General features: G+C 58.3%; 9 protein-coding genes across 9 annotated transcripts; 1 reads left to right on the forward strand and 8 right to left on the reverse strand.

The window, feature by feature from the left end:
- Window positions 1-672: 672 nt before the first annotated feature.
- HRG_02753 (RNA recognition motif domain-containing protein) lies at window positions 673-1776 on the forward strand (the record flags this gene model as incomplete). Its single annotated transcript, XM_044861224.1, has 3 exons — window positions 673-806; window positions 879-905; window positions 948-1776. The coding sequence occupies 3 exons, from the start codon at window positions 673-675 to the stop codon at window positions 1774-1776; spliced, it is 990 nt and encodes a 329-aa protein (XP_044724857.1).
- A 633-nt stretch (window positions 1777-2409) lies between these two features.
- HRG_02754 (triose-phosphate transporter family domain-containing protein) lies at window positions 2410-4105 on the reverse strand (the record flags this gene model as incomplete). The annotated part of the gene is made up of 4 exons (XM_044861225.1): window positions 2410-3278; window positions 3336-3451; window positions 3506-3636; window positions 3704-4105. 4 exons carry the CDS (start codon window positions 4103-4105, stop codon window positions 2410-2412), a joined length of 1518 nt encoding a protein of 505 aa, XP_044724858.1.
- A 2604-nt stretch (window positions 4106-6709) lies between these two features.
- HRG_02755 (DDE superfamily endonuclease domain-containing protein) lies at window positions 6710-7212 on the reverse strand (the record flags this gene model as incomplete). Its single annotated transcript, XM_044861226.1, has 4 exons — window positions 6710-6736; window positions 6786-7032; window positions 7109-7125; window positions 7180-7212. The coding sequence occupies 4 exons, from the start codon at window positions 7210-7212 to the stop codon at window positions 6710-6712; spliced, it is 324 nt and encodes a 107-aa protein (XP_044724859.1).
- Window positions 7213-8271: 1059 nt separating this feature from the next.
- HRG_02756 (PIF1-like helicase domain-containing protein) lies at window positions 8272-11699 on the reverse strand (the record flags this gene model as incomplete). The annotated part of the gene is made up of 8 exons (XM_044861227.1): window positions 8272-8620; window positions 8687-8841; window positions 8967-9709; window positions 9777-10128; window positions 10201-10251; window positions 10336-10413; window positions 10617-11445; window positions 11488-11699. The coding sequence occupies 8 exons, from the start codon at window positions 11697-11699 to the stop codon at window positions 8272-8274; spliced, it is 2769 nt and encodes a 922-aa protein (XP_044724860.1).
- A 1824-nt stretch (window positions 11700-13523) lies between these two features.
- Window positions 13524-15313, reverse strand: HRG_02757 (RNase H domain-containing protein; the record flags this gene model as incomplete). Its single annotated transcript, XM_044861228.1, has 5 exons — window positions 13524-14194; window positions 14246-14424; window positions 14469-14646; window positions 14735-15091; window positions 15280-15313. The coding sequence occupies 5 exons, from the start codon at window positions 15311-15313 to the stop codon at window positions 13524-13526; spliced, it is 1419 nt and encodes a 472-aa protein (XP_044724861.1).
- Window positions 15314-15687: 374 nt separating this feature from the next.
- Window positions 15688-18441, reverse strand: HRG_02758 (endonuclease-reverse transcriptase domain-containing protein; the record flags this gene model as incomplete). Its single annotated transcript, XM_044861229.1, has 6 exons — window positions 15688-15893; window positions 15939-16185; window positions 16321-16886; window positions 16965-16988; window positions 17176-17209; window positions 17296-18441. 6 exons carry the CDS (start codon window positions 18439-18441, stop codon window positions 15688-15690), a joined length of 2223 nt encoding a protein of 740 aa, XP_044724862.1.
- A 3107-nt stretch (window positions 18442-21548) lies between these two features.
- Window positions 21549-21929, reverse strand: HRG_02759 (uncharacterized protein; the record flags this gene model as incomplete). The annotated part of the gene is made up of 1 exon (XM_044861230.1): window positions 21549-21929. One exon carries the CDS (start codon window positions 21927-21929, stop codon window positions 21549-21551), a length of 381 nt encoding a protein of 126 aa, XP_044724863.1.
- A 520-nt stretch (window positions 21930-22449) lies between these two features.
- On the reverse strand, window positions 22450-23391 carry HRG_02760 (haloacid dehalogenase-like hydrolase domain-containing protein; the record flags this gene model as incomplete). Its single annotated transcript, XM_044861231.1, has 1 exon — window positions 22450-23391. One exon carries the CDS (start codon window positions 23389-23391, stop codon window positions 22450-22452), a length of 942 nt encoding a protein of 313 aa, XP_044724864.1.
- A 548-nt stretch (window positions 23392-23939) lies between these two features.
- HRG_02761 (transcription initiation factor IIF, beta subunit domain-containing protein) lies at window positions 23940-25197 on the reverse strand (the record flags this gene model as incomplete). The annotated part of the gene is made up of 3 exons (XM_044861232.1): window positions 23940-24287; window positions 24350-24552; window positions 24615-25197. The coding sequence occupies 3 exons, from the start codon at window positions 25195-25197 to the stop codon at window positions 23940-23942; spliced, it is 1134 nt and encodes a 377-aa protein (XP_044724865.1).
- Between the last annotated feature and the right edge of the window lie 366 nt (window positions 25198-25563).

The following is a 25563-nucleotide window of genomic DNA, read 5'->3' on the forward strand; positions in this document are numbered from 1 at the left end:
GGGACCGCCGGATGCCCATGTCCGTCCGCATCGAGCCGCCGGAATCGGGCGCGCCATGGGTGGACGGGCTTTGCGCAGCGTGTGAGGCGACTCGCTTTCGCAGCTTCCGGGGGGGCTACAAAGGCCCAGAGGTAACTTACGAGCCAGCGGCGGTCGCCCGTCAGGCCCCGTCAGCAGAGGTGAGGGAAACAACAGGGAGGGACACGAGATGCATCTGCTGTCCGGTCTTCGGCTATGTTCTGCTCCGTACCGCCGAACCGAATGCCGAGATCAGACACCGTCGCCTGTTGGACGCTTTCATGACCGTATGTTACTGTACTGTATGTACGTACAGTCTCCGTCCCGAGGAGCCGTTCGTGCAGTACGGAGTACACCAGTCCCCGCCTCACCAGTCACGTGCCGCTCCTCGGCCCCAAAATTTTCACCTCCGACCAAGGCGCGCTCGCTCGGTGGGGGCCAGCCAGCTGGTCATCGTCAACTCAACCACTCCCAAACAAACCCTCGCGCATCTACCACGCTCGAGCCTGCTTTGCCCCTGCCCACACATCTCCTCCCGGGGGAAAACGCTGTGCAGCGGAATTCAAAGAGGTGAGCTTTGAGCGCAAGACAGCTCGAGGTACGTAGCCTTACACACAAGAAAGCTGTTGCGCAAGCCCGCTCTGGTTGTTCATCATGGCATACGCGCCGCCTCCAGGCACCACCGCCAGCAACTCGCTCCCCGCGAGACCCCCCGCCTCCTCCCACGCCGCCACCCACACTTCGTCCGGATTCAAGCCCGCCTTTGGGGCCGCCGCGCACTCCTACTCGTCAGCCCCGCGCTACCCTCCCGGCACGACGCCCTTTGCCGACGCCAATCCCGGCTCCTACGCGTCTCGCAGCCAGTATGGCGCCGCCTCCTCGAACCAGTACGCCTCTGCCGGCCCGTACGCTGCGTCCGCCTATCCCAGCTACCCCGGCGCTGCCCCCGGCGTGAGCTCCTCCGCGCAGGGATACCCGCACCAGCAGCAGCAGCAGAAGCAGCACGGCTATGCTGCCCCGAACTCGGGCTACGGCAACTCCAGCTACGCGGCGCCGCATATTCAGAACCCCTTTCCCGCGCCTGGGGCCGGGCCGAGCGGCTACGACCCGAGCGAGGCCGCCCAGATTGCCGAATGGCAGAGCGCCTATAACGGCGTGCCCCAGGTCGGCAAGGAAGGCAAGCCCGTCGGAGCCGCGCCCGAGGCCCCTAGGGCCGAGACGCCAGCCGATGCCGCCAACCACGACAAGAAGAAGACGGTGACGCGCCAGGGCGGCGGCAAGAAATGGACCGACGACACCCTCCTCGAATGGGACCCCACCCACCTGCGACTCTTCGTGGGCAACCTCGCCGGGGAGACGACCGACGAGTCCCTCCTCAAGGCCTTTGCGCGCTGGAAGTCGGTGCAAAAGGCCCGCGTCATCCGCGACAAGCGCACCACAAAGTCAAAGGGCTACGGCTTCGTCAGCTTCAGCGACGCCGACGACTTCTTCCAGGCCGCCAAGGAGATGAACGGCAAATACATCCAGAGCCACCCCGTCGTCATCCGCAAGGCAAACACCGAAATCAAGGTGACCAACGCCAAGGAACGCGGCAAGGGCGGCAAGCATAACGCCAAGAACTACAAGGGCAAGAACAACAAGTCGGGCGGCCAGCAGCAGGCCGGCGCCGCGTACGAGCCCAGCCTGGGGCCCGTCGCCGGCGGAGGCGTCACCAAGCCCGGGCAAAAGACCAAGAATGGTCTGCGCCTGCTTGGCTAGCACGGCGTGGTGCGTGGTGGGAACCCGGTATGTCCATCTTTATTTGCCATGGCCCTGTCCAGCTTGGCGTCGGCGCTTTTTCTGGGGCGTGTCCCGTTGCGGGGGGACCCGACCATCATCGCATTATCTACGCATCATGTTACATGTCAAGTTAACCTCTTGGAAAATTGCACTTCAGCTTCTACTTCAACGTCATCCCTAGACTCCAGACGAGTCCACCGGGCACGCGTCCATTTTAAACCGGCCTTTTCGCTGTCCTTTGGGGTATCTTTATCTTGTCGACTCCACACGTGTGGGTGCGCATGCCTTTTATTCCCCTTTGCTCACGTCTGACCTGGAACCAGCTCCCAACTCCATCGAAGCCTCGATGTGTTGAGGATTCGTGATGCGAGACGTCCACTTCTTTCTTAGATTGCCCTTTGCCCAATATTGCTCAAGATCCCTGGATCCGTCGAAACCTTTCAACGCCGCGCCGTTGACGCCTCAAGTTCCCTTTTCATCCTCCCGTCGATAGTACACGGAGGATATAGTCGTCGCGGGAACGAATGTTATACAGATATCCCAATGAAAGAGACGCTGAAACAATTGATGACTTATTTCGTCAAGAGTTTTTTTTCGTTCATAATTCGCCCTTCACTCCTGGCGTCCCTGCTTGTTCTCGCCGTGCTCCTTTGTAGATGGAGAGATCATGGACTGCAGATTAGGCTGGATATCGCCGTCCGAGGTGACAAGCGCCTGTCCCATGTCCGGCTGCTGGTGCAGTAACCCAGCCGTCTCTTCGGCTTCGTCGTCGTCCAAATCGGTACCACTACCGCTGCTGCTCGACGGGGAAGGCGGGACGGGTTCGGCATGGCGTCCATGAGCGTCGACCTGCGCATCCCGGCGCATTTTGGTGATTTTGATGTAGTTGTAGGCAATGATGGCAACCATGGTGGTGAGAAGCCCGACGACGTTGATCAGAGTAAGCTTATCTTCGAAGACGACCGAGGCGGCTGAGATGGTCACAACCTCCTTGAAGATGCCAGCAATGGAGAGCGTGACGACCGAAGTACGCTGCAGCAGAGCGAACTCGCACGCCGTCATCAAAAAGGCGATGCACCCCGGGAAGAGCAGAAACAAGGGTGTTGTCACAACGCCCCACTCATTGCTCAGCGTCTTCAGTCCTTCCCACAGAGGGCCAAAGCCTTCGACGGGGATGGCGAGGGAGAGCAGGGTGACGAACATGACGGGGGAAAGGTAGAAGATGCTGGAAAAGGGATTGGAAGTGGCGGGGTTGCGGAGAAGTAGGATCTGGGTGAGGCCCCAGCGAAAGCCTGAAAAGAAGGCAGCCGAGATGACGAGAACGAACCCGCCAATCTTGAACTCGACCTCGCCGAAAACCATGAGGATGATGCCCATGGTCATGGTTCCGATGATGGCCACGAGGCGCCAGGTGGGGGTTTCGAGTCGGAACAGAAATGCGAAGAGTAGGACGAAGGCCAAAGACGAGGACTTGCACATGGCTAGACGGCCGTGTCAGCCGAAGTCACGAGTCGGCGAACAAACGAGCTCCAACTTACTGTAGAAAGTGAGGCTGATGAACTTGAGGGACGCGTTACCGAGCCCAATGTCGAGGCCGGTGGCGGCACCACAAGGCCCAATACGCGTAAGATAAAACATCTTGGACATGGCCGAGCTGTTGGGTTCCGTTTCGTGTCTCGACCTGCCGCCGTCCGAGTTGTGAGCCTGCTGCGGCCTCAGGGATGGCACGAGGTAGAGAACCAGGCCGGCGAGAGCAAACTGCACAAGCATGTGCGTCGAGGTGGTGAAGAGCGGGAAGGCAAAATTGAGGCGGTTCTTGTCGAACATCCATTTGTTGTACTGTTTCGCATGCAACTGTTAGGACACGGCGGAGAGAGAGGAGGGTTGGCGGACGAGAAGTACTCACAAGAGAGATGGATAATGAAAACATGTACCACAGCAATATGAAGGCGGCATTGACCATCAGCCTCCTCATGACGTCCTTGTCGGCCTCGTGCAGCTCATCGGTCGAGATGTCCTTTTCGGGGGCAATGCGATTGTCCAGCTGCCTGTTCCTCCGGCGCTTCTTTTGCCTGCGGCTGCGGTCCTTGCTGGACAGCCCCATTTCCTCGTCATCGTGGAGATCGTCGTCGCTGAAGCCGTCTCGAGGCGATTCGTCTTTTGCTGACCCGCCCTCGTCACCGTCTTCCCGGGCCTCGCGGGGGATGGTTATGGAGAGTCGGCCACGGTGAACGTGGGCGGCTGGGTAGGTTCCGACGGGGTTGATGAGGCTGCTCTTCCGCCGGCGGTGGCCCACTACGGGCTCCATCTCGATGTCTTCGCCGGCGGGACCGGCCTGATGCGGGGACGGAGCGGCGGCGGAAGTCGAGGCGGCGGATCGCGATGAACCGAAGCTGGTGTCGTCGGGGAGAAGGGGGAACTGAGCGAGCGATATGGGTCGCTGGGAAGAGCCAGGGCGGGAAGTGGAAGCAGGAGGAGGAGAGGAAGAGGACGAGGGAGTGAGCAAAGGTGACCCGCCGGTGGGGGGCATCACGGGGATTTCATAAATAGAAGGAATCGGATGGGTCTGGAGATCTGGCAGCCAGGCAGCTTGGGCAAGGAGGAACCAACAGGGACGCTCAGTCTGGCCGACGCCGAATGGCGAAAAGAAGGGGGGTGGGGTGGAGGTGGTGTGTGCCTCTCCTGTACGGGGCACGGAGGGGTACATGATGCACAGTGTGGAGGAGCTGCGAGGGCCCAGGCACCTTGATCTGCCCGTGGGAGTTATTGGATGCCTCGAGGCACGCCCTGATTTCCAAGCCACGGCCTGAAAGCCTCTGCATCCATACGCATGCCCGTGCTAGTTCCTGGTAGGGTGAGCAGCACGCCTCGCCGACCGGGATGCGCTTCCTCGCCATCGGCGTGCACAAACGGCGCACGGCAATTCATGGTGGCCGGCCATGTGCGCGTGCACTGTCCTTTCCGTTGGTCGCGTCTCAGCGGCGCGGTATGTGGATGGCTCGAAAGCCCAACTGCTACTGGGCAGTTGCACGCGTCAAAGACGCGGAGAGGCGAGCTTGTACAGTACATGCTCCTACGCGCGCGCGCATGCCACCGGTCGCGGCGAGAATCGTGATGACGGGGCGCTGCTCAGTGCATCGAGGGGCGAAGTGCCTCTGCATTGCACCAGGTATCAGGTATTTGGGGGCCGCGCTGCGAACCACGGTTGGCTAGGCGAGGCGCCCGCAACGTTGGCCTCGGGATCTGTCCATGCAGCAGGAAATGACAGCGCAGCGTGGGGTTTGGAGAGAGCATTGGCGATGCAGATGAGGTGTGGGAGGAGCCGAGTCGCCAGGCCCCTTTTTCCCAATTGGCGCCTCTCGTCAGTCGTGGGCGGAGGGGTGGGGTCTAGATAGACAGCCCTTTGCTGGCCAGACGCCGTATGACGTTCGAGACCGCCGGCCATGGACGAATCAGAGCCTCTCGCGGCCACGGCTGTTGGACTTCATGGTCAGCGCTGGCTGCGGTGGCCGACGCGGATGCCATCCGCTGCCCCGTCTCAATGACGGCTACACGGGACACACGTCCACCAGCTAGCTGTCCGGCCTGACGAAGAGGAGCAGCAGCAGAGGGGCGCTCACGTGCCACTCGCACATCTTGGTGTAACCGGTCAATTCCTGAGGGCTCGACAAGCACACGCGCCGACCAGGACAGGGGGGTCGCAATCATGAGCTAAGCTTGTCGAATTGCTGGTACATACGGCCATATCTATAAGACTACACCGGATCCCGTTCGATCTTCTGCTAGTGAAACTTATAAGAGGCAGATTAGTAGTTGGGTCGGTGACGACCAGCGAACACCGGCTGCTGTATGTGTTCTTGATTTTATTTTTTGGCGATTTTTGCCGATTTTCTATCGAGTTTCTCCGTCCATTACGACGGGCAGTTCAAGGACGGCGATGTGTGTCTCGCAGCAGGTAGAGGTGCTTGCAGATGCGGTATTGCAGATGTGGTGGTGTGGTAAGAAAGAGTACCATGCCCCACCCCCCTTTCGGTAACACCCACCTTTCGGTAGCGCAATTGAAAAATTCTCCACCAAAAGTCTACCATTTGAACTACATGAAATATGATCAGAACTTAACATTATAAACACAAAAAATATATCATTCCGTAGAGAAATGGACGCTCTTATATGTACCGGCGCTTTTTACCATTCGCCCGGATCTGGTGGTGACTGGAAGGGCTTCAGGTGCCACCTTGACTTCAATCACTGAAGCTGTCTCCACCTCTGAGACCGCCTCCTCCTCTGTGTCAGAATTCAGCACAACGGCTATCTCTTGGCTTTTAATTTGGGAATGGCTTCCTCAGCCACCAAAGCTTCACTGAGAGTCATGAACCGTCTGTTCGGGTTCGGAATTGCTCTCCTCTTCTTGCCTCTCTGCAGCCGGGCCACTTCTTCCTCTAGCTTCGCGATTCTGTTGCTGTGCTCGGCAAGCGTCTGTTCTTGGGCTTCAAAGCCTCTAGCTATCACGGCGTATCGTCTCCGGGTGCCAGGAGTCTTGTTCTTTCCGAAATCGCGAATCTGGCGGCTGTTTCTTGGCGTATCATCAGAACCCAAAATGGCGCGGACTTTGGAGACGTCTCTACAATGTCCGCGTGAATTTCTGGATGCCGCAATGCCTTGGATCGTGAGATCGGCCAATTCCCAGTGACCCTCCAGCCGGACAATATATTCTTTGCCGTCATTCCAACCTCGCGCGCTTTAGCATATGCCCGTATAAAATTGACCTTATGAACAGGCGCAGAATCGGTCAAACAGGTCAATTTCTGAAGTTCTTTCCGGTAAGCTGCCTTGGAGGCATTGAATACACCGTTATCTAACGGCTGGAGGCCATGAGAGCAGTGGGCAGGAAGGTAACAGCAATAAACGTTGTTCAAAAGCATGTGGCCATCCATGCATCCTGGTCTCGGTTAACAGTAATTCCTACAGAGGTGGATAAAGAAACGCACCGTTGCATGACTTCCATGTCCATCTAATATGATCAGTCTAGCATCTGAGGCATCGGCTGGTCGCGTCTGGGGCAAATAGACCCTCTCAAGCCACTCAATAGCGATATGGTTGTCCGTCCATCCGTTGGGCGACGTTATGTAATGCCAGTCGGCTATTTTGCCGAATTCCGTCAAGAACCACTGTTTCTGAAGCTCTTTGCCCTTAAAGATAATGCCAGGGTAAGGACACGGCCGTCCGCGGTGATAGCTTCAATAAATGAGGTCCAGTTGCGGGACTGTGGCCCTTTCAGAAGGGCCTTCCGTTTTGGGTCTGCACTCCCAACCACAAGACTATCCAAACCTGGCAAAAAGAGTCTGGTTAGTAAAAGTAATGAAAGACAAGCCAAATACTCACCAAAGCCAGACATAATACCGCCTTCGTCAACATTCACGGTATTTTCTGGTTTAATCCATCCATACTCCTTTTCCTGATATCGAAGAACCAGTGAACCGCCCGAGGCGTAAAAGCATTAAATCGGTTAGCTTCCTGACGTCTCCCACGCTTGTTCTTGATGTCCGGATGGCGATTGATGAATTTAGAGACCCAGTTGCGCCCCACTGTCCGCTCGTTGTTCAGTTGCTTTATAAGAGCCTCCACACATGCGCGGATCTGACTGTGGGAGGAGCATAGCCGAGAGACTCTTGGCGGAGGATCCAAGAAACCAAGCGAGCTTCCTGAGACTTACTCAAGAGTTGACGAGGCTGGATCTGATCAGCCAGGGCTACCTGGCCTTTGAGTCTGTCGGAAATAGACTGCTGAGGTATGTCATACTTTTGGGCGGCGCGGTACTGCGACAAGCCGTTTTTTGTGACATCAATTATCGCATTAGCCATAATATCCTCCGTATAAATACTCCGAGGCCGCTTTAAGGTCATTTTGGTCATGTGGTGGAGGAATAACGAGAAGAATCATCGTCAGGAGGCGGAAGGAGATTAGGGGGTTGGATGGTAATTTCGCGTGCAAGGTACGCACAGGCCGCAGACCCCTGTACAAACATTCAACCATCGAAAAGTAGAATTCAATCAATCCACTATCTACTCCAAGTGACGGCTTGTGAATATCTTCAAAGCTGGCTGGAATCCGTGTAAGTGAAATTGATGGTTTTTGGTGGGGATATTTTCTAATGCGCTACCGAAAGGTGGGTGTTACCGAAAGGGGGGTGGGGCATGGTAACATTTTCTGGCATGGCAGAGGCTCAAGGGCTGGGTGGGTGGAACCGGCCTCGTGCCGGCATCGGGACCACGAACGAACCTTGCACTGTTATTATTATTATTAAAATACTTCGTCACGCCTTGCACTTTAGACCAGTGGTGCAAGGCATACAATCAGCCGAAGGCTGCAAGTCTGCTGTCAACGGTAAGGCAGGCCTGAAAATTCAAGAATCTACAGTCATGCATTCATTGCGTCATCTACGTCTTGGTAGCATCAAGTGGAGTTACGTAGCCCCTAGCCGTTCTTATACGGATTCTGAGTGAGAACCTGCCAACTCCTAAATCTTTGGTCCCTCATCTTCATCTTGATACCCTCCGGGGGGGATGTGTATGTCAGATGATTGCGGTCGAACGGGGCATCGAGCATCAACCCCTGTAGCGTTTTTACACGCGAGACGGCCACATAACTCAAACCTGTCTGAAAGTCACGGCAGGACAGATCTGTCACGATCCTGTCTTCGGTGATGCTCTGCGACTTATGAACCGTAATGGCGTAGCATACGACCAGGGGAAACTGAGTGCGAGTGCAGAGTGTTGCTCCAACGAGGAAATCCCTTTTTACTGCCACAATCGGGACAATCTTCCTACCATCCGCGGTGGTCAGGAATGCCGGTCCGGTATATTTGTCAAACTCCATCATGATTACACACGGTTGGTCTCGGATGGGATCAGCGCCAGGTGCCCAGCCAATGTTGTGCACTGTGCCGCGAGCGCCGTTGCAGAGGCCAACTTGTTGCCAGAGGTTGCACGTCAGCATTAAGCGGGCACCAATGCATACAGGGACCTGTTTCGCAAGGTTGCCCGCCTTGTCGTCCGGAGCAGCAGCCGCGCGGGGCCAACATTTGTAGCGATGACCTGAATGACTGGTCGGTTGAGGCGGTCAAGGTGGTAATGGTTATATTCGTTCACCCGGTCTTTCGTGGCATATACCCGTAAGGCGTTGGCGAACCTGGCGACCTCCTGATCGTCTAGCTTTGCCTGCACGCGGCCGGAGAGAAGTTTCCAGGACTCGTGGGATAGTAGGAGCGGCCGCAGTTCTCCGAGAGCCTTGCGAAAGGACGCCTGATCATCGCCGCACTGCCGCTGAACAACGCTCAGGAAGACGGTCTTATCGAAGCGCATATAAGCGTTCCTTCCCTTGATCTCCACTCCCTGCACCTCTTTGTCGTAGTACAGCGGTTTCTGTAGAACAGGGGGAAGCTGGAAGAAGTCGCCGACCAAAAGGATATTGAGTCCGCCAAAGAACTCCTCGTTCCGATGCGGAAATGCCTCACGGAGACGGTCGTCGATCCAGGATAGCATACGCAGTCCCAGCATACTCTTCTCGTCAATGATTAGGTACTGAATATCCTTCAGCTTCTTCTGGAGCTGGGCCTTGTCGATGGCGGAGAGCGGCCTGAAGTCCTTGTTGATCGGGAGGTGAAGCAGCGAGTGCAAAGTAGTGCCTGATATCTGGTTCCCTGCGACACCCGTCGGTGCGGCACGCCAGACAGGTGTCACTCTCCCGCGTGTAGCGGCCTGGAGGTGCGCCGAGAGCAGGTTGATGAGATATGACTTGCCTGTGCCACCGCCACCATCGACATGGAGTAACAACTGGGAACGGTCTTGGGCGAGAAAGTGGCCCATCACCGTGTCATACACGATGCGCTGCTCCGGATTCAGGGCATCGCGTGCTTCCAGAGGCTGGTGCTCCACATCAAGGAAAGGAGCTTTCCGCCTTGCGTTGCTCCCAGTAGTTGCCGCTGAGAATATCCTCGTTGGTATATCGTCCCACGTGAGGAGCCCAGTCATAATTCACGTCGATATTTCGCCGGCCAAGTACGTCGATGTCCTCTTCCTCCAGCGGCCGGTCTGGCAGCATGCGGGCGAGCTCATGCCAGTCCTCCTCTGCGATGGGCTCGTCATGGACCTCCTGCTCAAACTCATCGTCCTCCGCCTGGAGCTCGTTTGTTCCCACCTCCCCGTAATGGTCGTCCTCATGGAAATGGTGTCGCTGCCGACAACACCGGTACGCCGCAACAAAGGACTCAAACCGCTGCCCGTCCACAGCAAGCAACTCCTCCGGAGCGCGATGCGGATGGGCCATCATCAACTTGACGCGGCAGAAGTCATGAAACTGGGTTGAGGTTTCCACTGGCCTATACCGAGGACAGTAGGACAGAACCCTCTTCTTCGCGTTCGCACCGAGTCTCCTCCATGTCTTGAGATTGTACGACTGCAGGTACTCGAGATAAGTAATACTCTCATGCTGGTCATTTCTCTGCAGATATTTCCGGTAGCTGCCGACAGCCTCACTGACATCATCATCGACGCGGTACGACCGCGCATGCTGCTCCAACGGGCGGCAGTCGACGTACACAACCACCCGAGTCCCTTCCTGCAGAGGGATATTGAGTAGCAAGTGGGAGATTTCCTGCGCTGAATAATCTCTCTCGCAATCAGCTTGTTCATGAGGCGAGAGGAGAAGGACAACAGAGGTTGGTGGTGTGCTGTATGCGGCAAAATCTGATCCGCAAGCCTGCAGTAAGGCTCTGTCTTCTTCTCCGATTTGCTGCAATACTTGGCAGCGTATGTAATGACTGCTTGCAAGCTGGTGCATGGAGATATGTCAATGTTGGCCAACCATCCCAGAATGATGGCAGGATTGAAATGGTTCATGAGGCTGTCGTTGCGGGCCGCCTCGAAGATGTAGTACGACCTGCCTTCCTTCCTGATGACCGCGGCCAGCTCTCTCAAGGCACGGGGGAAGTCGAAACGACACTCCCTTTCCGGATTCGCCACGTTGGCCGCCTCAATGTCGCCAGCAGCTCCTTCCATGTCCCTCGCGAGGTCACCGCTTCCCTTTCTGACTCGCAAGCGGTACGTGGTATTGCATCTGTGGCGCTGGCAGCGGTTGACGATTTGCGAGAGCCGCAGGAATGTCATCTCCACGCCCAGCGGATCCACGCTCAGCGGATTGCCCTCCCCCTGAGGCACAGTCCTACGGGGCTCCGGGTTCACGGCCGTGACGTGGAAGCCCCATACGCGTGCAAACATGTCACGAGCAGCTTCGTCCTCCATGTCGGCGGCTGGGCCCTCCTGCATCCAGTACAGACCGTGGTTGTGCGGACTGCCACGGCCTTGCCATTCATATCGATCCCAGTAATCCGTGACGTTGAACTTTTTCCGCAACACGATATCTCGAAAGAAGCAGTATCGGCGGTAGAAGTGGAAAGCAGCAATGTGAGGGTTCTGACGCAATAAGTACCGCGACAATGCCATCCTTTCCGGCTCGGACGCGCGCAGCCATTCTCCATATCGGGGCATGTGTTGGTAGAGGCTCCGCCAGTGCAAATCGGCTGGGCTAAATGTGATAAATGCGCCAGGACAGCCCAGGCTGTACGCATACGCCTCGAGGTCCTGCCTCTTTCTGTTCCAAAAGGGGCGCGTACCGCGAATCGACACCGCATGCCTTGTGATTGAGTTTATCAGCGCCTGCGCCTCGGGATCCTCGCTGTGTTCGAGCGCCTGAATAAGCTGCTCTCGCGTGAGCGCTTCACGGGTGCCATCATGTTGCTTCACGAAGAACTTCGACCGCGCACGTGCTTGGGACCGCATCAGGGTATTGAATGCGACAAAACGGAAGGTTGGGTGCCGCGCAAAACGCCCGTCGTGCCACCGCATCGCGTGCTCGATGTAATCCTTGTAATCTATCGACCGCAAGCGAGGCTCGACAAAGTCGGCTCTCCCGTCTGGGAAGAGGCATGGGAATGCCAATGAGAGCAGGGCATGAGAGCGATTGAACTCATTGATCGGCGTATGCCGTATATTCGGGAGCCGCAGCTGCTGGTGCCGCGCCCGCTCTTGGGAGCCTGTGGCAAGAGGAAGACTTGCCTCCGGTTCTGGCTCGCCCACGAGAATAGACCGCAGAGCATCGAGCTCCGTGTCCTTGGTCAACAGGTCCGGTACCGCAGCCGCGTCCTCTAGGTCAGGCTCCGCCTCCTGATCTTCCTCCTCCGGTCTTACATCGGCAGCCTCCACCTGGCTTTGGGAATGGCGTCCACCACATTGCCGTCCTCGGGCAGTTGGCTCAGTCGCTCGTTGTCGATGACGATGCATCGGTATCCAGGATGGTGATGGCGGAGGTAGTCAAGCCATATCATAACCGCCTGGCGGCGCACACGGAACTGACGGGTAAATTGCCGGCTTAGATTGGCGTGTGATGACGTGTTGGCAGGACGCAGCAACACCGTGTTTAACTCCCGTGGCAGAAGTGGGAGCTGGTTGTACACCAAGCCAACCTCACGAAGAAAGTGAACGACATGCCCCCGATACTTGTACTGCTGCCCTCGCACCAGCATGATGTTCACATGGACGTGGACGCGAGCGATCAATGACTCTTCTGTAGGCGTGAGCTCAGGCAATCGTGTCGGTACGGGACCAAAGTCAAGTTGATTTTCGGCAGAGAAGAAATAAGGCTCGTCAGAGCCGCGCTTCTCATCCTTTCGATAGCAACGCGAGCAAATGCCGTCATAATCAATTCCCATCTGAAACCAACACTCGCGACATCGGCTGCAGTATTCCATCTAATCATTGTCAAGTTTGGTCTCCTCGCCACAGCGAATGCATACGATGGAAACCACGCCACCTTGAGACCCTCGATGAGGCATAGGGTTCACTGCGGTTGAAAGCAGCTGCGTACGATGGGTTTGTTGGCGACCCGCGATGCTCAGAGTAGCTCTGTGACATTCAGGGGCAAGTGCAAAATTGGACCCACTTTTAGAAGGCCATCATCCAGTTGAGTTACGTTTTAGAAACCATACAACCAATCAGATGTCAGAAAACTTAACTGATCCCTGCTGCACCAAACCCTCATATTTGGGAAAACTTATTCGATTAATGTAAAGTCAGCCTACGGCTGAATTATTGTATTTTCCGTCCAGCGACCTTTAGGTCGCTCAGGTCCCCGAGACGGGGCACAGGACGTGCTGAGCTGCTGGAAGTCTACTATCGCGGAGTAGGCCCACAATACGCGAAACGAAACGAGTACCAATCCGCGTCTTCTGCCCCTTCCACAGAACGTAAACAATCCACCATTCAGCATTTCATCGGCTCAAAGGCGCTTCTTTGCTCAGCCTGCTGCCCGTCAGCGGGACGTTCAGGCGCGACAGCCATGTCTTTCGTTTTGGCCTCACAGGGCCGGTTCCGAGAGCACCCTCCGCCCGGCCGAGTCGGGTAAGAGAAAATGGGTGTGTGTGCAAACAAAGGGAAGGAAGGAGGAAAGCGGTTGCTGCCGCCTAGTGGCGAGGGCAGATCGTTCCAAAGAACGAGCTTGCCTTCGCCACCTTGACGAACTGGTCGAAGTCTCTGCCTATTGCTCGGTTGACCGCCGCGCTCGGTGAGGTGCCAACCTCATCCGATGTCGCGGCGCGATCTTCCGGCAATAGAAGAGATGCTTTGGTTCTTTTCGTCGACCACATGAGCACGTCAGTCGCGCATCGTCGTGGTTCAACCTTTCGTGGTAATCAGCGAAGTCCTCTGGTGGGTTCTTGCTGCGAGCAGATGGTGGAGCAGAGGTCGTGGAATGGTAAGTTCTGGCGGGCAGCCAGTCGTGGCATCGAGGTCGAGGACCCTGTACTGTTGGGGTGCAGAAACTTCCCACCAGGCTTTGAATGCGTCTTTTGGTCGCTGCCTAGCGACCTTGCGCAGATATGCCAGCGTCGGGAGAGCGTCTGCAGGCTCGGGTTGAGAGGTTCCTGCCTTTGCTAAGGCGTCTGCCTGCTCGTTACCTGGGATGTTGGTGTGGCCGGGGATCCAGCGGATCTCAGTGGCACCATGTTCTGCGGCCAAGGCCTGGAATTCCAGGAACTCCTTCTGGGAGGAATCTGACGGCATGCCTTGAAGACACGTCGCGACCGCGAGGTTATCGAGGCATACGACAATCTGGTCTGCAGCCGGGAGGCTCAACGCAGCACGCAGACCCTCTAGGGAGCCTCTCGCCTCGGCATCAAAGACCTCAGCAAGCCCAAGACGGCCGTTACCGCTGAGGACGGTGAGTCCATCCTGATGTACCGCATAGCCGTACCCCGCGGCTCCTCCGGGAGAGGATCCGTCCGAGTAGACGATTGCTGTCCGTGGAGCAACTGATTGGAGCCACTCGCCGAAGTTTGCCGCCGATTCTTCTTTCGGCGCAGTTTGCAAGGGTCCACGCTGGTCGCTGGCGAACCTACGTGCGAGAAGGTCTGGCCTGGCGCACCTTGGGAGCAGCTCGTCAGTGCGACGCAGTCTGGTCCGGAAAGGTTGTCGTGGACGCTGGTATTTTAACTTAATGGCCCTGTTGATGACAGGGGCCCGGATCGGCTTCGTTCGCACCGCAAGCGGGTGCGCTTCGTCGAGGACTTGAGACGGGCTGCGAAGCGCGTTCGACACGCCTGGAGCAGGTGCGAAACTGGCGGTATGCCCGCCTCCCGGTGCCTGGCGCTGAGCGGCGTCGTCTTCCAGACCGGGAGGATGGCTCGCATGGCCGTGTTGAGCGACTTGTCCATCCGCCGGATGAGGTGCCGTATTCTTGATGGCCCTTCCTTTGCCGGCTTATTCCATCGCGGGCAGGTCATGCCCGGGTACCACGCCTCTGCCCCAAAGAACAATTGCGGCTCGATGCAGGCGCGGACGGCTCTCGGACCGCACCTGGTAGGGGCCGCGGTTGGTATTTGTCAAACCCTTGAGATGGTAGGCCACTGCTTGCGCTTTGGCAGTCCACTTCTCGACGTGCGTCTTGAACGTCAGGGTGCTGTCAAGCCAGATGCCGAGCCACCGCATGGCTGAGCCTGGCCGCTTTTCTACCTCGCCATGGAAGACTGGAGGTGCATTCCTCGGTGTAGTTCGGGAGAAGTGCATGACTTCAGTCTTCTTGGGGTCGAAGGTTATCGCGTTCGCGGTGCCCCATGTCATGAGTTCGTGAACATGTTTCGACGCTCTGTGGGCAGTCTCCTCCAGGGAGTCTCCGACGCAAAGGACGGCAGTGTCGTCTGCATAGCCGAAGCGCCCCTTGGGGTTGCTCAGGCGGTAGATTGGCTCTGTGTATAGTAGGAAAAGTATGGGAGAAGCTGGCGATCCTTGCGGCAGTCCGCACTGCAAGGGTGACGAGGTGTCATGACATCCTGGTAGCGGACACGTGCTGCTCGGTCATGCATAAAGGAGCCAGCCCAACGAGCGACATTCCGAGGCCATCCTTGCTGCCGAAGGCGAAGAATGAGCCTGCTACGAAGGACAGTGTCGAAGGCGCCTTCGACGTCCATTGTCACGAGTGTGGCGACCTGCTTGCGCGAGAAAGCCTCCTCGATGTCGTGTACCAATGCGGCGACAAGGTCAACAGCGGACCTTTTCGGCAATGCGCCAGCTTGTTGTGGGTGCAAGACACCATAGTGGACGGATGCCCACGCCAAACGGCGCGCAATAAGCCGTTCGAGGCCTTTGCCCAGACAGGAGAGGAGAGATTGGACGCCAGGCGCGGGCCTCTGACAGGTTCCGACGCCCCGGCTTCGTGATCATAACCACTTCCGCTTCCCTGAAAGGCTTAGGATGGTGACCGATGTCGAGACAGCCCTGATACAGCTTGTGGACGAGGCTTCCAATGGTATGCCAGACGGCACGGAGCATCTTGACCGTAATGTTATCGGAGCCGGGAGGTGTTACCCGTGCGAAGGGTCGCGTCCCGGACCTCCTCCAGGGAAACGTTCTGAGCGAAAGGAATCGTCCTCGCTGTGTCCACTGGGACCCACGGATCCGTGATGTCATCCTGCGAAGTGCGACGTTCGAGCGTTGCTCGTCGCAGGGCGTTGGCTTTGTCTAGTTGGGTCTCATAGACGGTATCATCCACTTGCAGAGGCGGTGGTTGGAAAGCACCGGGCGATCTCAGCCAACGGACCGCCTTGAAGACGGACGCACTGTCCGTGAAGCTGTCAATCAGATCGCGCCAGTAACGGCGCTTGACTCGCCGCACGACTCTCTGGAACTTCCTTTTCGCGAGCTGAACCTCTCGGCCGAAACCGAGAGCGTAGACTCTCCTCACTGCGCGATACTCCACCGCGGCCAAGGAGCATTCCTCCGTCCACCAGGGCGCGCTGCGTGCGCCCTTGCGGACCGGCCGGCCTGCAGCTTTGGCGGCAAACTGAAGTAGGTTAGTCACTGCTAAGGCAAGTGAATCCAAGTCTTGAGGGGAAGCGGTTGACGGCTCGATAGCCGCCACGCCGTTTTCAACCATCTCTACGAAGCGTCTTATTTCCTCGTCAGAGGTAAGGCGAACCTTCCCAGTGGGTGGGGGCGCTACAGCGAGCTCAGGCAGGGTAGTGCTGAGCGTGAAGTGGTCGGAGCTGGTGGCAAGATGGTCTTCCACCACGGCATTGGCCAAGGCGATATTAGAGAAGGCAAGGTCGATCGTATTGCCATGAGGATTTGTCGGGACGTCAGCCGGGTTGAGCAGGTTCAGACCGTTGGCTGTCGCCCATGCAGCTACAGCCTCGCCGCGGCCCTCGATGCGGCCGGCTTGCCAGCTGTGGTGTTTGGCGTTGAAATCGCCTGCTACCAGACATCTGTTTGGCGCGGGCCATTGGAGTAGTATGTCGAGGGCCTCGTCGTATGACGGTTGGCGGTAAACGTTGACCAAAGTGATGTCGTTGACCGTGAGCCAAAGAATGTCACGAGTTGCCGCGGGCCTCCTCTGATCTACCATCAGCCCAGGCCTGCGGCGGACATAGGTCATGACTCTGGGTCGGGTGCTATTGTCTTCCCAGCTGTCAACCGGGGAGAAGGTGTCGTAGGCGGGATGTGTTTTGTAAGGCATCGGCCGCCCTTTGTTTCTGTCCATGGCTCCTGGAGGAGCACCACATCGTAATGTTCGGAATCGGCGAGGGCAAGGGCGCAGTCGTGCGCCGGCGAGATCTTGCCCACGTTCGCTTGGAAGACTCGCAGAGTCTTATTGCCACATTGATTTGTGCGTGGGTATCTCGTCATGGAGAGACAGAGTCCTCAATGATGCGTCGCTTCTTCGTAGGAGAAGCAGATCTGTGTCGTTGGCCTCCACCCGGAGGTTTGGGTGCCGAGGCCATCATGACGGAAGGCGGGGTTACGGTCCTGGTCGAGCTTAGGGTCGATTCGCTACCGCGCCGTGGGGCTTCGTCATGAGGTTGGGCTTGCTGTCCGTCGTCCCGGGCAGCACTTGAGGTCGGGGGGTGAGGTGCGTCGATTCCGAGGCGGTCTTCCTGTCAGGCCCAGGCGTTACTGTCTTTTCGGTGACACCACCCGGCGAGCAGGTGGCATCCCGTTCGGGCTGCTCGGATCGTTCTACTCTTTCGTATTGTTCCTTTCGCCGGGCGGACAGTTGAGCGCCCAGCTCTCGGACGCGAGATTTCTCTTCTCTCGTCAGACGGCGAATGACGCCGTGTGATCGCTTCGGGCGCGCAGGGCACTTCGCAAAGTCTGCGGCGTGGGGCCCAAGGCAGTTCGCGCACCGCTCGAGGGCCACGCAAGCTTCCGCGTCGTGGCCGCGCCGTCCGCACCGCTTGCAGGATGCTTGTCGGTCGCAGGTGTGTCGGGCGTGAAAGTCCCAGCACTTGTCGCACTGGCTGGGCAGGCTAGATCTCTCAATGTATTGGGCGAGCCGACTGGATCCAAACAGCCTCCAGGGCTTATCAGTCGGTTCGAGGAATGAGACAATCAAGGTACAGGTCAGGGGGTCGTTCGGCTTGCGCCTGGCGGGGCGCACCCTGATGGGTTTGAGGCCGGTCTGGCAGGCGATTTCATCTTTGGCGGCTGGCTCGTAGTCCAATTCTTTCCCCTGTAGGTCGGTAAGAATATAGGGGCAGTTTGCCACGGCGTAGGTGTACCATCTCTGGCTGATTTCTACATCTGTCGCGCCCATGTCTTGGGACCACTCTGACTGTCGTTGGACGATAAGATCCCGAATGGTCGCATCTGTTGTTCTGATGGCCCATCCGGAGTTCACCTTGAAAGCGGCTGGGACTTGGTGAAGGTCGATGCCGACTTTGGCGGCAATGTGGGTCCGGATTGCGTAGCTATTGTGGTCCCTCGCCGGTGCTTCGGCCGGGAGTCGCACAAAAACCCGGAGGTCTTCTTTCGGCGGGGCGGGGATTGGTCGTCCCTGGAGACGGGAAATTGGCTGTTGTGGCTCTTGTTGCGGGGCTGCAGCGGCCGTGGGAGAGTGGCCACATGGCCGCTGGCTTGCGGTGCGACCGGCGGCCACGCTGCTGTACGTCGGCGCAGATGCGAGTCGGAGATCGGAGGGCGTCTGCCTCCAGAGGTCGAGAAAACGGTTGGAGAAGTGCTCTGCGAAGCTGTGTTCGAGACCAGATGTGAATTGCTTCGCAGTCTGCTCGAATGATTCGCAGAAGGCCCGAAAAACCGTCATTTTGGCGTTGTGGGCATCGGTTTCGTCGCCGGCGAGTTTGTTAGCTGCATCAATGATAGACACCGGTTGGAGCACGTCGGTCTCGGTGGTGCCGGGCAGGCTCGGGACGGTTCACGCCGCGCTCCTTCCGTAGCGGCGGCATTGGACAGGCGGATGAGGGGCGACGACGGCGTTGCTGCCGGCCGCCGGAATGCTGAAGAGAGACCAATGGGACGGGTCACAATGGGAGAACTATTTCGCAGCTGAGATGCACGGGCTAAGCGAGCAAGGTTAGGCGGGGTATGAGCACCCAGATCAAAGGGATCCGAGCTGGCATGCGAGCTCGTGGCAGATGCCATGGCCGCAGCCGAAGCCAGCGCAGAGCGCGGCTACAGAGGTTGTCGTGCACGTGTTAAGCAAATTGGTAGAAATTGTGCCACTTTCTTAACAATTGCATGCCAAGAAAGTGTGATGACAAAGGAAGGAAGGTGAACCTTGCACTGTTTTTATCCCGTGTGTCGGATACAGGGTAGCTTGGCCTTTGTAGGGTCACCGCACCAAAAAGTGCACCAACCGCGTGCCCAAGGCGCGGGACCTCGCGCTCCGCCTCGTGTGGCCGAGAAAAGCCAATCGCGCGCGACGATCCTCGGACCGCTCTCTGCTCGCATCTCGAGACCAGGCGGGGAGGGCTCGTTGGCAGCAAATTACGCACGTAACTGTACATGCACTCTCTCTACCTTTCCCTTCGCCTTCGGACCTCACTGATTTGATCGACGTTGCCTCGCCCGGATGGATGCCCAGCTCATGCGCAGCGCACAAATGTCCGCCCGCACTCACGCACAACGTACTACACTGTACAGCTCGAGTTTTAGGTTTTGCGTGGGTAGGGTTTATCGATGGCGGCAAGAGGCGTGAGGCGTGAGGCGTGAGGCGTGAGGCGTGCATCGTGGACCTCGTTGCTCCGGCCCGCTAATAAATACAAGGCGAGCGACGGGCGCGGGCCCTCGTATCATCATTTCCCTTTCAGACGAGCCGGTGCCTGCTCGGAAGCTCTGGGATGGCACTGTGGCTTTTGCCTCTGCGCAAGTGCGAAACACTTGCTTCATCACGGCCACGGCGTCGAATGCATCTTCACGCATCCCGACATGCTGCACAGTGTTCCGTATGTACAAGGTCCAAGTCGGAGGGATCAGGGGAGCTTGACTGCTGAAAAGCCAAGAAGTCTGGGCAGGCTTCAAGCTTGCAGTCCCCTACTACAGCGTACTTGGTAGACAGCTCTAGTGGCTCCGTTAGGGCTTCGTCGCCGCGCCCTGGGCCGTCTCGGGCACCCGTAGAGGCAAGCTCTGCCCCCTCGCCCTCCCGGTGTGCCATCCATGGTCGTCCAGGGGGGCCTCAGGTGGCCAAGGTGCCAAGCCAGCTGTTCTGCGGGGGACGCTGGGCGGCTGCTTCTACAGTACAGCGCGCAGTACATACTACGTGCAGACAGCTCGAGGCGAGGGGAGCCATCTCTCTCGTCTTCCTTTGCTTTTTCCCTTTTCAAGAGTCGAGACACGTCCTTGATCGGGTGATTTGCGCGCCTAAAACTGATGCACACACACCATCAATCAAACCATGGCGTTTTCTCTTCACCGTCCCTTGCCATCCTCACGTCCTCTTCCCCCCCCACGCAAGACGGCGAGTTTCAAAACAGGCCAGCTCGGAAAGCGGCCCGCCCGGTTGCCACGGTCGATCCGCTGCCCTTGCTCGCCCTCCGGATGCCTCGGCTGTGCGCGTCTTTATTTGCCCTGCAGGGCTTTGTTGTCTCAATGTCCCTCTGGCCATGTCTCAGGCTCGGCTCTATGGGGCCCGAGCTCCAGCTCCAGCTTGCTTTTCGCCCCATATGCACCTCTGGACGGCTGCAGAGCATCGTGACCTCGGTACAGTCCCTGCTCATCCGTACGTACTGTGCATGGTGCTTGATGTACTTACTGTACAGAGAGTCTGGCTCAACGTCACGAGGCCAGGCATCGGCGTACAGATGACACACACACACACACCTACACATACACACGCACACGAACACGCACACCCCTTGGTGAAGAAAACCCCTTCTCGGCAGTCAATGGCAGTGAGATGCGTGCCCCTTTTCGACATGCCACTACCGAATGGGGCATTGGCAAGGTGCATGCCTACATAGAGCAGGTGGAAAAGCGAGCATTTGGTATCGTCGCCTAACTGTGCCCCCAGCGCACTCACCCAGACCTGCATGTACATATCCGTACCTAGTACGGATACATGGCCGCAGCAACTTTTGCTGCAGGGTCGATGACAGGGCTTCGAAAAGTTGGCACAGGGCACTACTGCGCTCGAGATGAAATTAAAGGCGTTTTATAGGCACGCTTGATAGGCACGCTTGATAGGCACACCCTTTCCAGCCTCGCTGAATAAAAGGGCACTACTGTGCTTGCATGTAAGTCATAATTTGCCTACCTCGCATCAGCTCCGGTGCTAGACAAACAACTCACACGGATGCGATGAGGGGCATGACGCATGGCTTGCTCTCAGTCCCGCGGAACAAGGTGAATCACGAAGAGAAAGGGTTCAAAAAGGCCTCATGCACAGCCGCCTCCCCCGCAACTCACACCTGCCACGGCCTACTTCCGGACGTCCACCGACCAGGGGGGGAGGCTTACGGGGAGGCTTACTTGCATGATACCTGCTCGCTCCGGACGATGCAATGCGCTCGTCGCGTCGCGGCTCGGCTCGCCGACCTCCCCCGTGTCATCAACCTCCACGATGCCCGACTCGGTCCGGGCTGCCAACTCATAACTGTCTTTCATCAGTGGTAAATACTGCCTGCAATAACCGACACATCTTGACAGCGCTAGCTAGGAGAAATGAAAAAGGTAAAGAGAGCGAGAGAGGTATCTATCGTGGCACTCATGCAGCCTTTCCACAGCAGGAACCCAGGACCGGAATCCCTCTTGTTCACGTGTCCAGGTCCCTGGCGGTGCCTGGCTCGCGGCGACCGACTCGATCCAAATCCAAAATCCAAACCCAGAAGCAAAGCCCATTCGTCTCGGTTCCGTGGCCTTGGCCTTGCAGACTCCAAACGCCTCCCTTCATCGCTTATATCCCGTTCTCGCCCATTATATCCCCGCCGTGACCGATCTGCTCGTGTCCGAGCCCATCCCTCCGTCCTCGTCCTCGCTGCCCAGCCCATCACTTGCTTGCTCCATGTCTTCTCCGGCGCCGATGTCGAGTCCGATCCCGTACTCGGGGTACTGCCTGTGAAACATCTCGCGGCACTCGTCGAGCTTGGCCCTCAGCAGGCTGCGTTTGCGGTCCAGCTCGCTGCACTTGTGGCACTGCCGGGGGACCCTGCGCGAGTGCAGGCCGTGCGGCTTGCGCAGGGCGCATCCGCTGGGGAGGTCGCCGGCCCGGTGACTTTCGGCAACGGCGCAGAGCTTGAGGCGCCGGCCCCAGGCGTGGTGCTTGCATTCGAAGACGGTCCGCGCATAGGTGCACATTTGGCGGACGGGCGGGTCAGATGAGAGGCGCCCCTTGTCGGTTCGAGGAATAACGAGCTTGTTTAGGTTTCCCTCTCTCTTGTTGTTCTCTCTTTTCTTTTCTCTCCAGAGAAATTGTCGGGTACTCGATCAGTTTTATCGGGGTTCGAGGCCTTTCCTAATATAAGGTGGGCTAGGAGAGGTCTAGACGGACTCAGGACTGGAACGCGTTGCGGGGGAGCCATAGTCTTGGCTGGCCACTTGGTCGCATTGACTTTGAACGAAAACAAACAAGACCGGGTTGCCTTGTTTTCCTCCTTCTCTTTGCTTGGAGATGCCCACTGTCTGGCTGGTTGCTCGGCACTGGATGGACCATCCGCCGTGTTGATGCCCAGCCCGACCTGGGGACGTAGCCTAAACAGGGTCCCACCCATTGTGAAGACCTTGTCCACGGCTGGCACGCAACATTCAAGTTTTTGCGTACGCATAGTAGAGTCGCAGCACAGGGGAATCCTTGCCATGCAGTCGCTCTCTCGGGCCATCACTCGAGGATGCCGCTGTCCAGGACCTCTCGAAAGTCGCTCGCCCAGCTGAGGACGACGCCATCATTGCGGCTGTGCGGCGGCAGCTCCCCAATGTGAGGGACCTCGACGCCGATGCGCCCCAGCACCTGCATCAAGGCCGAGTCCCGTCCGTCTGCCACGACGACGCCGTCCTCGTGGAGGAGGCACTCCATGTCCGTCGCCGAGTCGCCAAAGTAGAGGACCCTGTTGGTGTTGCTGTTGTTGTCATCGGCGGCGGCTGCCTCGATGAGATGATGTACGGCCCGCAACTTGTCCGGTGAAGTGGTGATGCGGTCGGCGCCAAGAGGCCCGCCGGGTCCCCGGATGTGCCCGTCAGGGGAGATCTCGTTGGCCGTCACGGCCAGTCGGTGCGGGTGTATGACTCCGCGGATAAAGGCGCCGGACCAGTTGACCGACACCACGTCGACTCGCCAGCCCCGGCGGGCCGCCAGCTCGACCAGGTCGGCGAAGCCATCCCGCACAGCGACACGCCGGGCCTCGACCGCCTCGACGCCCATACAGAACAGCTGGTCCGCCCCGAGTCCGGCAAAGACGCCTGACCGCCCGACCCGGTCCAGCGACGCCTCCTCGACGCTCTTCAGCCCCGCCAGGTAGCGCACCTCGTCCGTCGCGCTCCGCCTCTGCGCCTCTGCGGGCCGGTACTCTTGCCGGTACGCGCTGTAGTCTGCGCCGTAGTCTCGCACGGCTTGCTCCCACGCGGCCTCGAGACCGCCGCCGCCGCCGCCGCCGTGGGACTGCTGCCGAGCAATGGCCGAGCGGGCGAGCTCACCTATGGTGTCGCGCCGCGTGATGGTGCCGTCAAAGTCGAAGATGAGGTGCATCCTTGGCCGCGGCTGCTGCAGTTGCTTGACGGGGGTCCGGGCGAGGCTAGCAAAGGCGCGTTGCAACGGTTGCCGCATAGATGGGTAGACTTGTCCAGGTTACCGCCTTGGATGTGATCAAGCTCGGCGGCCGGAATATGTGCCTTGCAAACTGAGGGAGGTTGCTGTTGGGTCTGATGGGCTTCGGAGAGCCGCCACGTGCTGTATTCACTGAACAGGACCTCTCGAAGGTCGCTTGCCCAGCCGAGGACGGATCCGGTTGGCCAGCTCGAGTCATATTTGTGGGAGCTGAAGGGTGAGAGAGAAAAAGAAGCTTGGCGAGCTTGTCCCAAATGAGGCGGAGGCCAGGTACATTCACACATGCAGTCAGTGACGATGGCCCTTTGATGCACGCTAATCCGTCTCTGCTCGAGACCTCTCTTCTGCAAATGTACCACTCTCGCAGTCAAATCCTGGCACGATATGTTCTAGACCTTCTGGTGGTCGCATCTATAGAGGGTATCATGCTCTAAAACCCTGAGCTCGCCGTTCCTGGAGCTCCAACGCCCAAACGCCAGCCAGCTGATTGTGTTTCCTTCGTCCATAGCTACACGCTCCATCTTGGCGAAACTTCTCGATAGATCGCGTCAATGCGCGGGCAAAACGTCCTCCAGTTCCTCGTCCTCGTCCTCGTCTCCGTCTTCCGCCGCCTCTGCCGCCTCCTCCTTGGCGTCGCTCCCGGCCTTGTCCTTGTACGCGTCGCTCAGCCCGTAATGGTTGGCGAAGCGGCCGCTCTTGTGCAGCACCGCAACTTCTTCCAGCACCTGGCGCAGGTACGAGTCGGGCTGCTGCAGCCTCTGGCGGAGAGCCTTCATGGACCAATACTGATACTGGCGGAAGCAGTCGAAGATGAGATCGAGAAGCTGGTTCTTGGGAATACGGGTCGCCTTGAAGATCTCGCCCTTCTTGGGCTTGGTTTGCTGGGCAGCGTTTTTCTGCAGAGGCCCGAGTTAGCACGACAGGCGAGCGCCAGGCGATGGGGCCGCGGAGGACTGACGATAAAGTTGCCGCCCCACTGGGACGCAGCGGCAGAGCCGGGGTTCATGATGGCCGACGCGTTGTTGCGGCTAATGATCTTGAGCTTCGACTTGGAGTTTTCGGCCTCGTACAGCCGCTTGGCCAGCAGTTTCTCCTCTTCCTGGTGGCTTCGGGGCTCGACGCGGACGTCGTAGTGGATCTTGCCGAATATCTTGGTCTTTTCTGCATCGCAAATGTCAGCAAGGAACAAGGCGCGGCAAGTCTCCGGGACATGGGCGACAAACTTGGAATGGCCTTGCGATAGTAGGGCTGGTACCGATTCTTCCTGTCGTAGGTGTGCCTCTGCGGGCCGGTCCCCTGGCCGTTGCCCTGCGCCCTCTGCCTCAGCAGATGGGCGGGGATTCCCGAGCTCATGGCTTCGTTGCGGGCCCTGTTCTTCTCCTTGTAGCTCGGCAGGTCCTCCTCGCTGAAGATGAAGTGATTGTGCACGTCGCGGTCGAAGATGTCGAGGTCGTACTCGCGGGGTATGAGCTGGTGCTCGGGACGGCTGGGATCAAGAAGCATCCGCAGCTTGGTCACGTCGCGCATGCCGCCCTCGACCGAGGCGTCCGGCGTCGGCTCGTTCCAGGTGCGCAGGGTGCCGAGCTGGATCTCGTCGTCGTCTCCGAGCCCCTCGACCAACTTGAGCCATGCGTCCCACATGTACCGCGGGATGCGCGCGAGATAGAGCGTCTCGAACTGGTGGCCAGCCCCGCCCTTGTCGTAGAACTCGAGGTCGCCGGCGTCCTCGTCCGGGTCGTCCTCCTCCATGGGCATGGCAGGCGTCTCCTCCTCCGGTTCGGGCTTGACAAAGGACGGGTCCGCCATGGCTGTGGCGCTGTTTGGTCTGCAGGAAATAAGATTCAGAGAAAAAAGTCTCTGCCTCGGGTGCGGAGATGTTTTGAGTGAGTCAGACGAACTCAAGCAGCACAGGGTGTGAATGAATGTCGAGGTGACGAAGCAAACAAAGGCGACTGACGAACAGGCAGCCGAGAGGTCTCGGTAGCGAGCCGCCGTGTGATTGGTGGCGGCTTGGTCGGTCCGGTGGGGCTCCGTGCACCAGCTGGGCCCCCCCCAGGCCCCCCCAGGCCCCCCTCCCGAAGGGTACCAGCTCGCGCTAGCAGCCCCTGGAGGCCACCTATAAAGGCCACCTATAAAGCCCGCGACCGCAACCTTGAACCTCGAAGCTCGTCT

This window comes from Hirsutella rhossiliensis (genome assembly GCF_020360975.1).
Source record: "Hirsutella rhossiliensis strain HR02 chromosome Unknown scaffold00002, whole genome shotgun sequence".
NCBI classification, from domain to species: Eukaryota; Fungi; Ascomycota; class Sordariomycetes; order Hypocreales; family Ophiocordycipitaceae; genus Hirsutella; species Hirsutella rhossiliensis.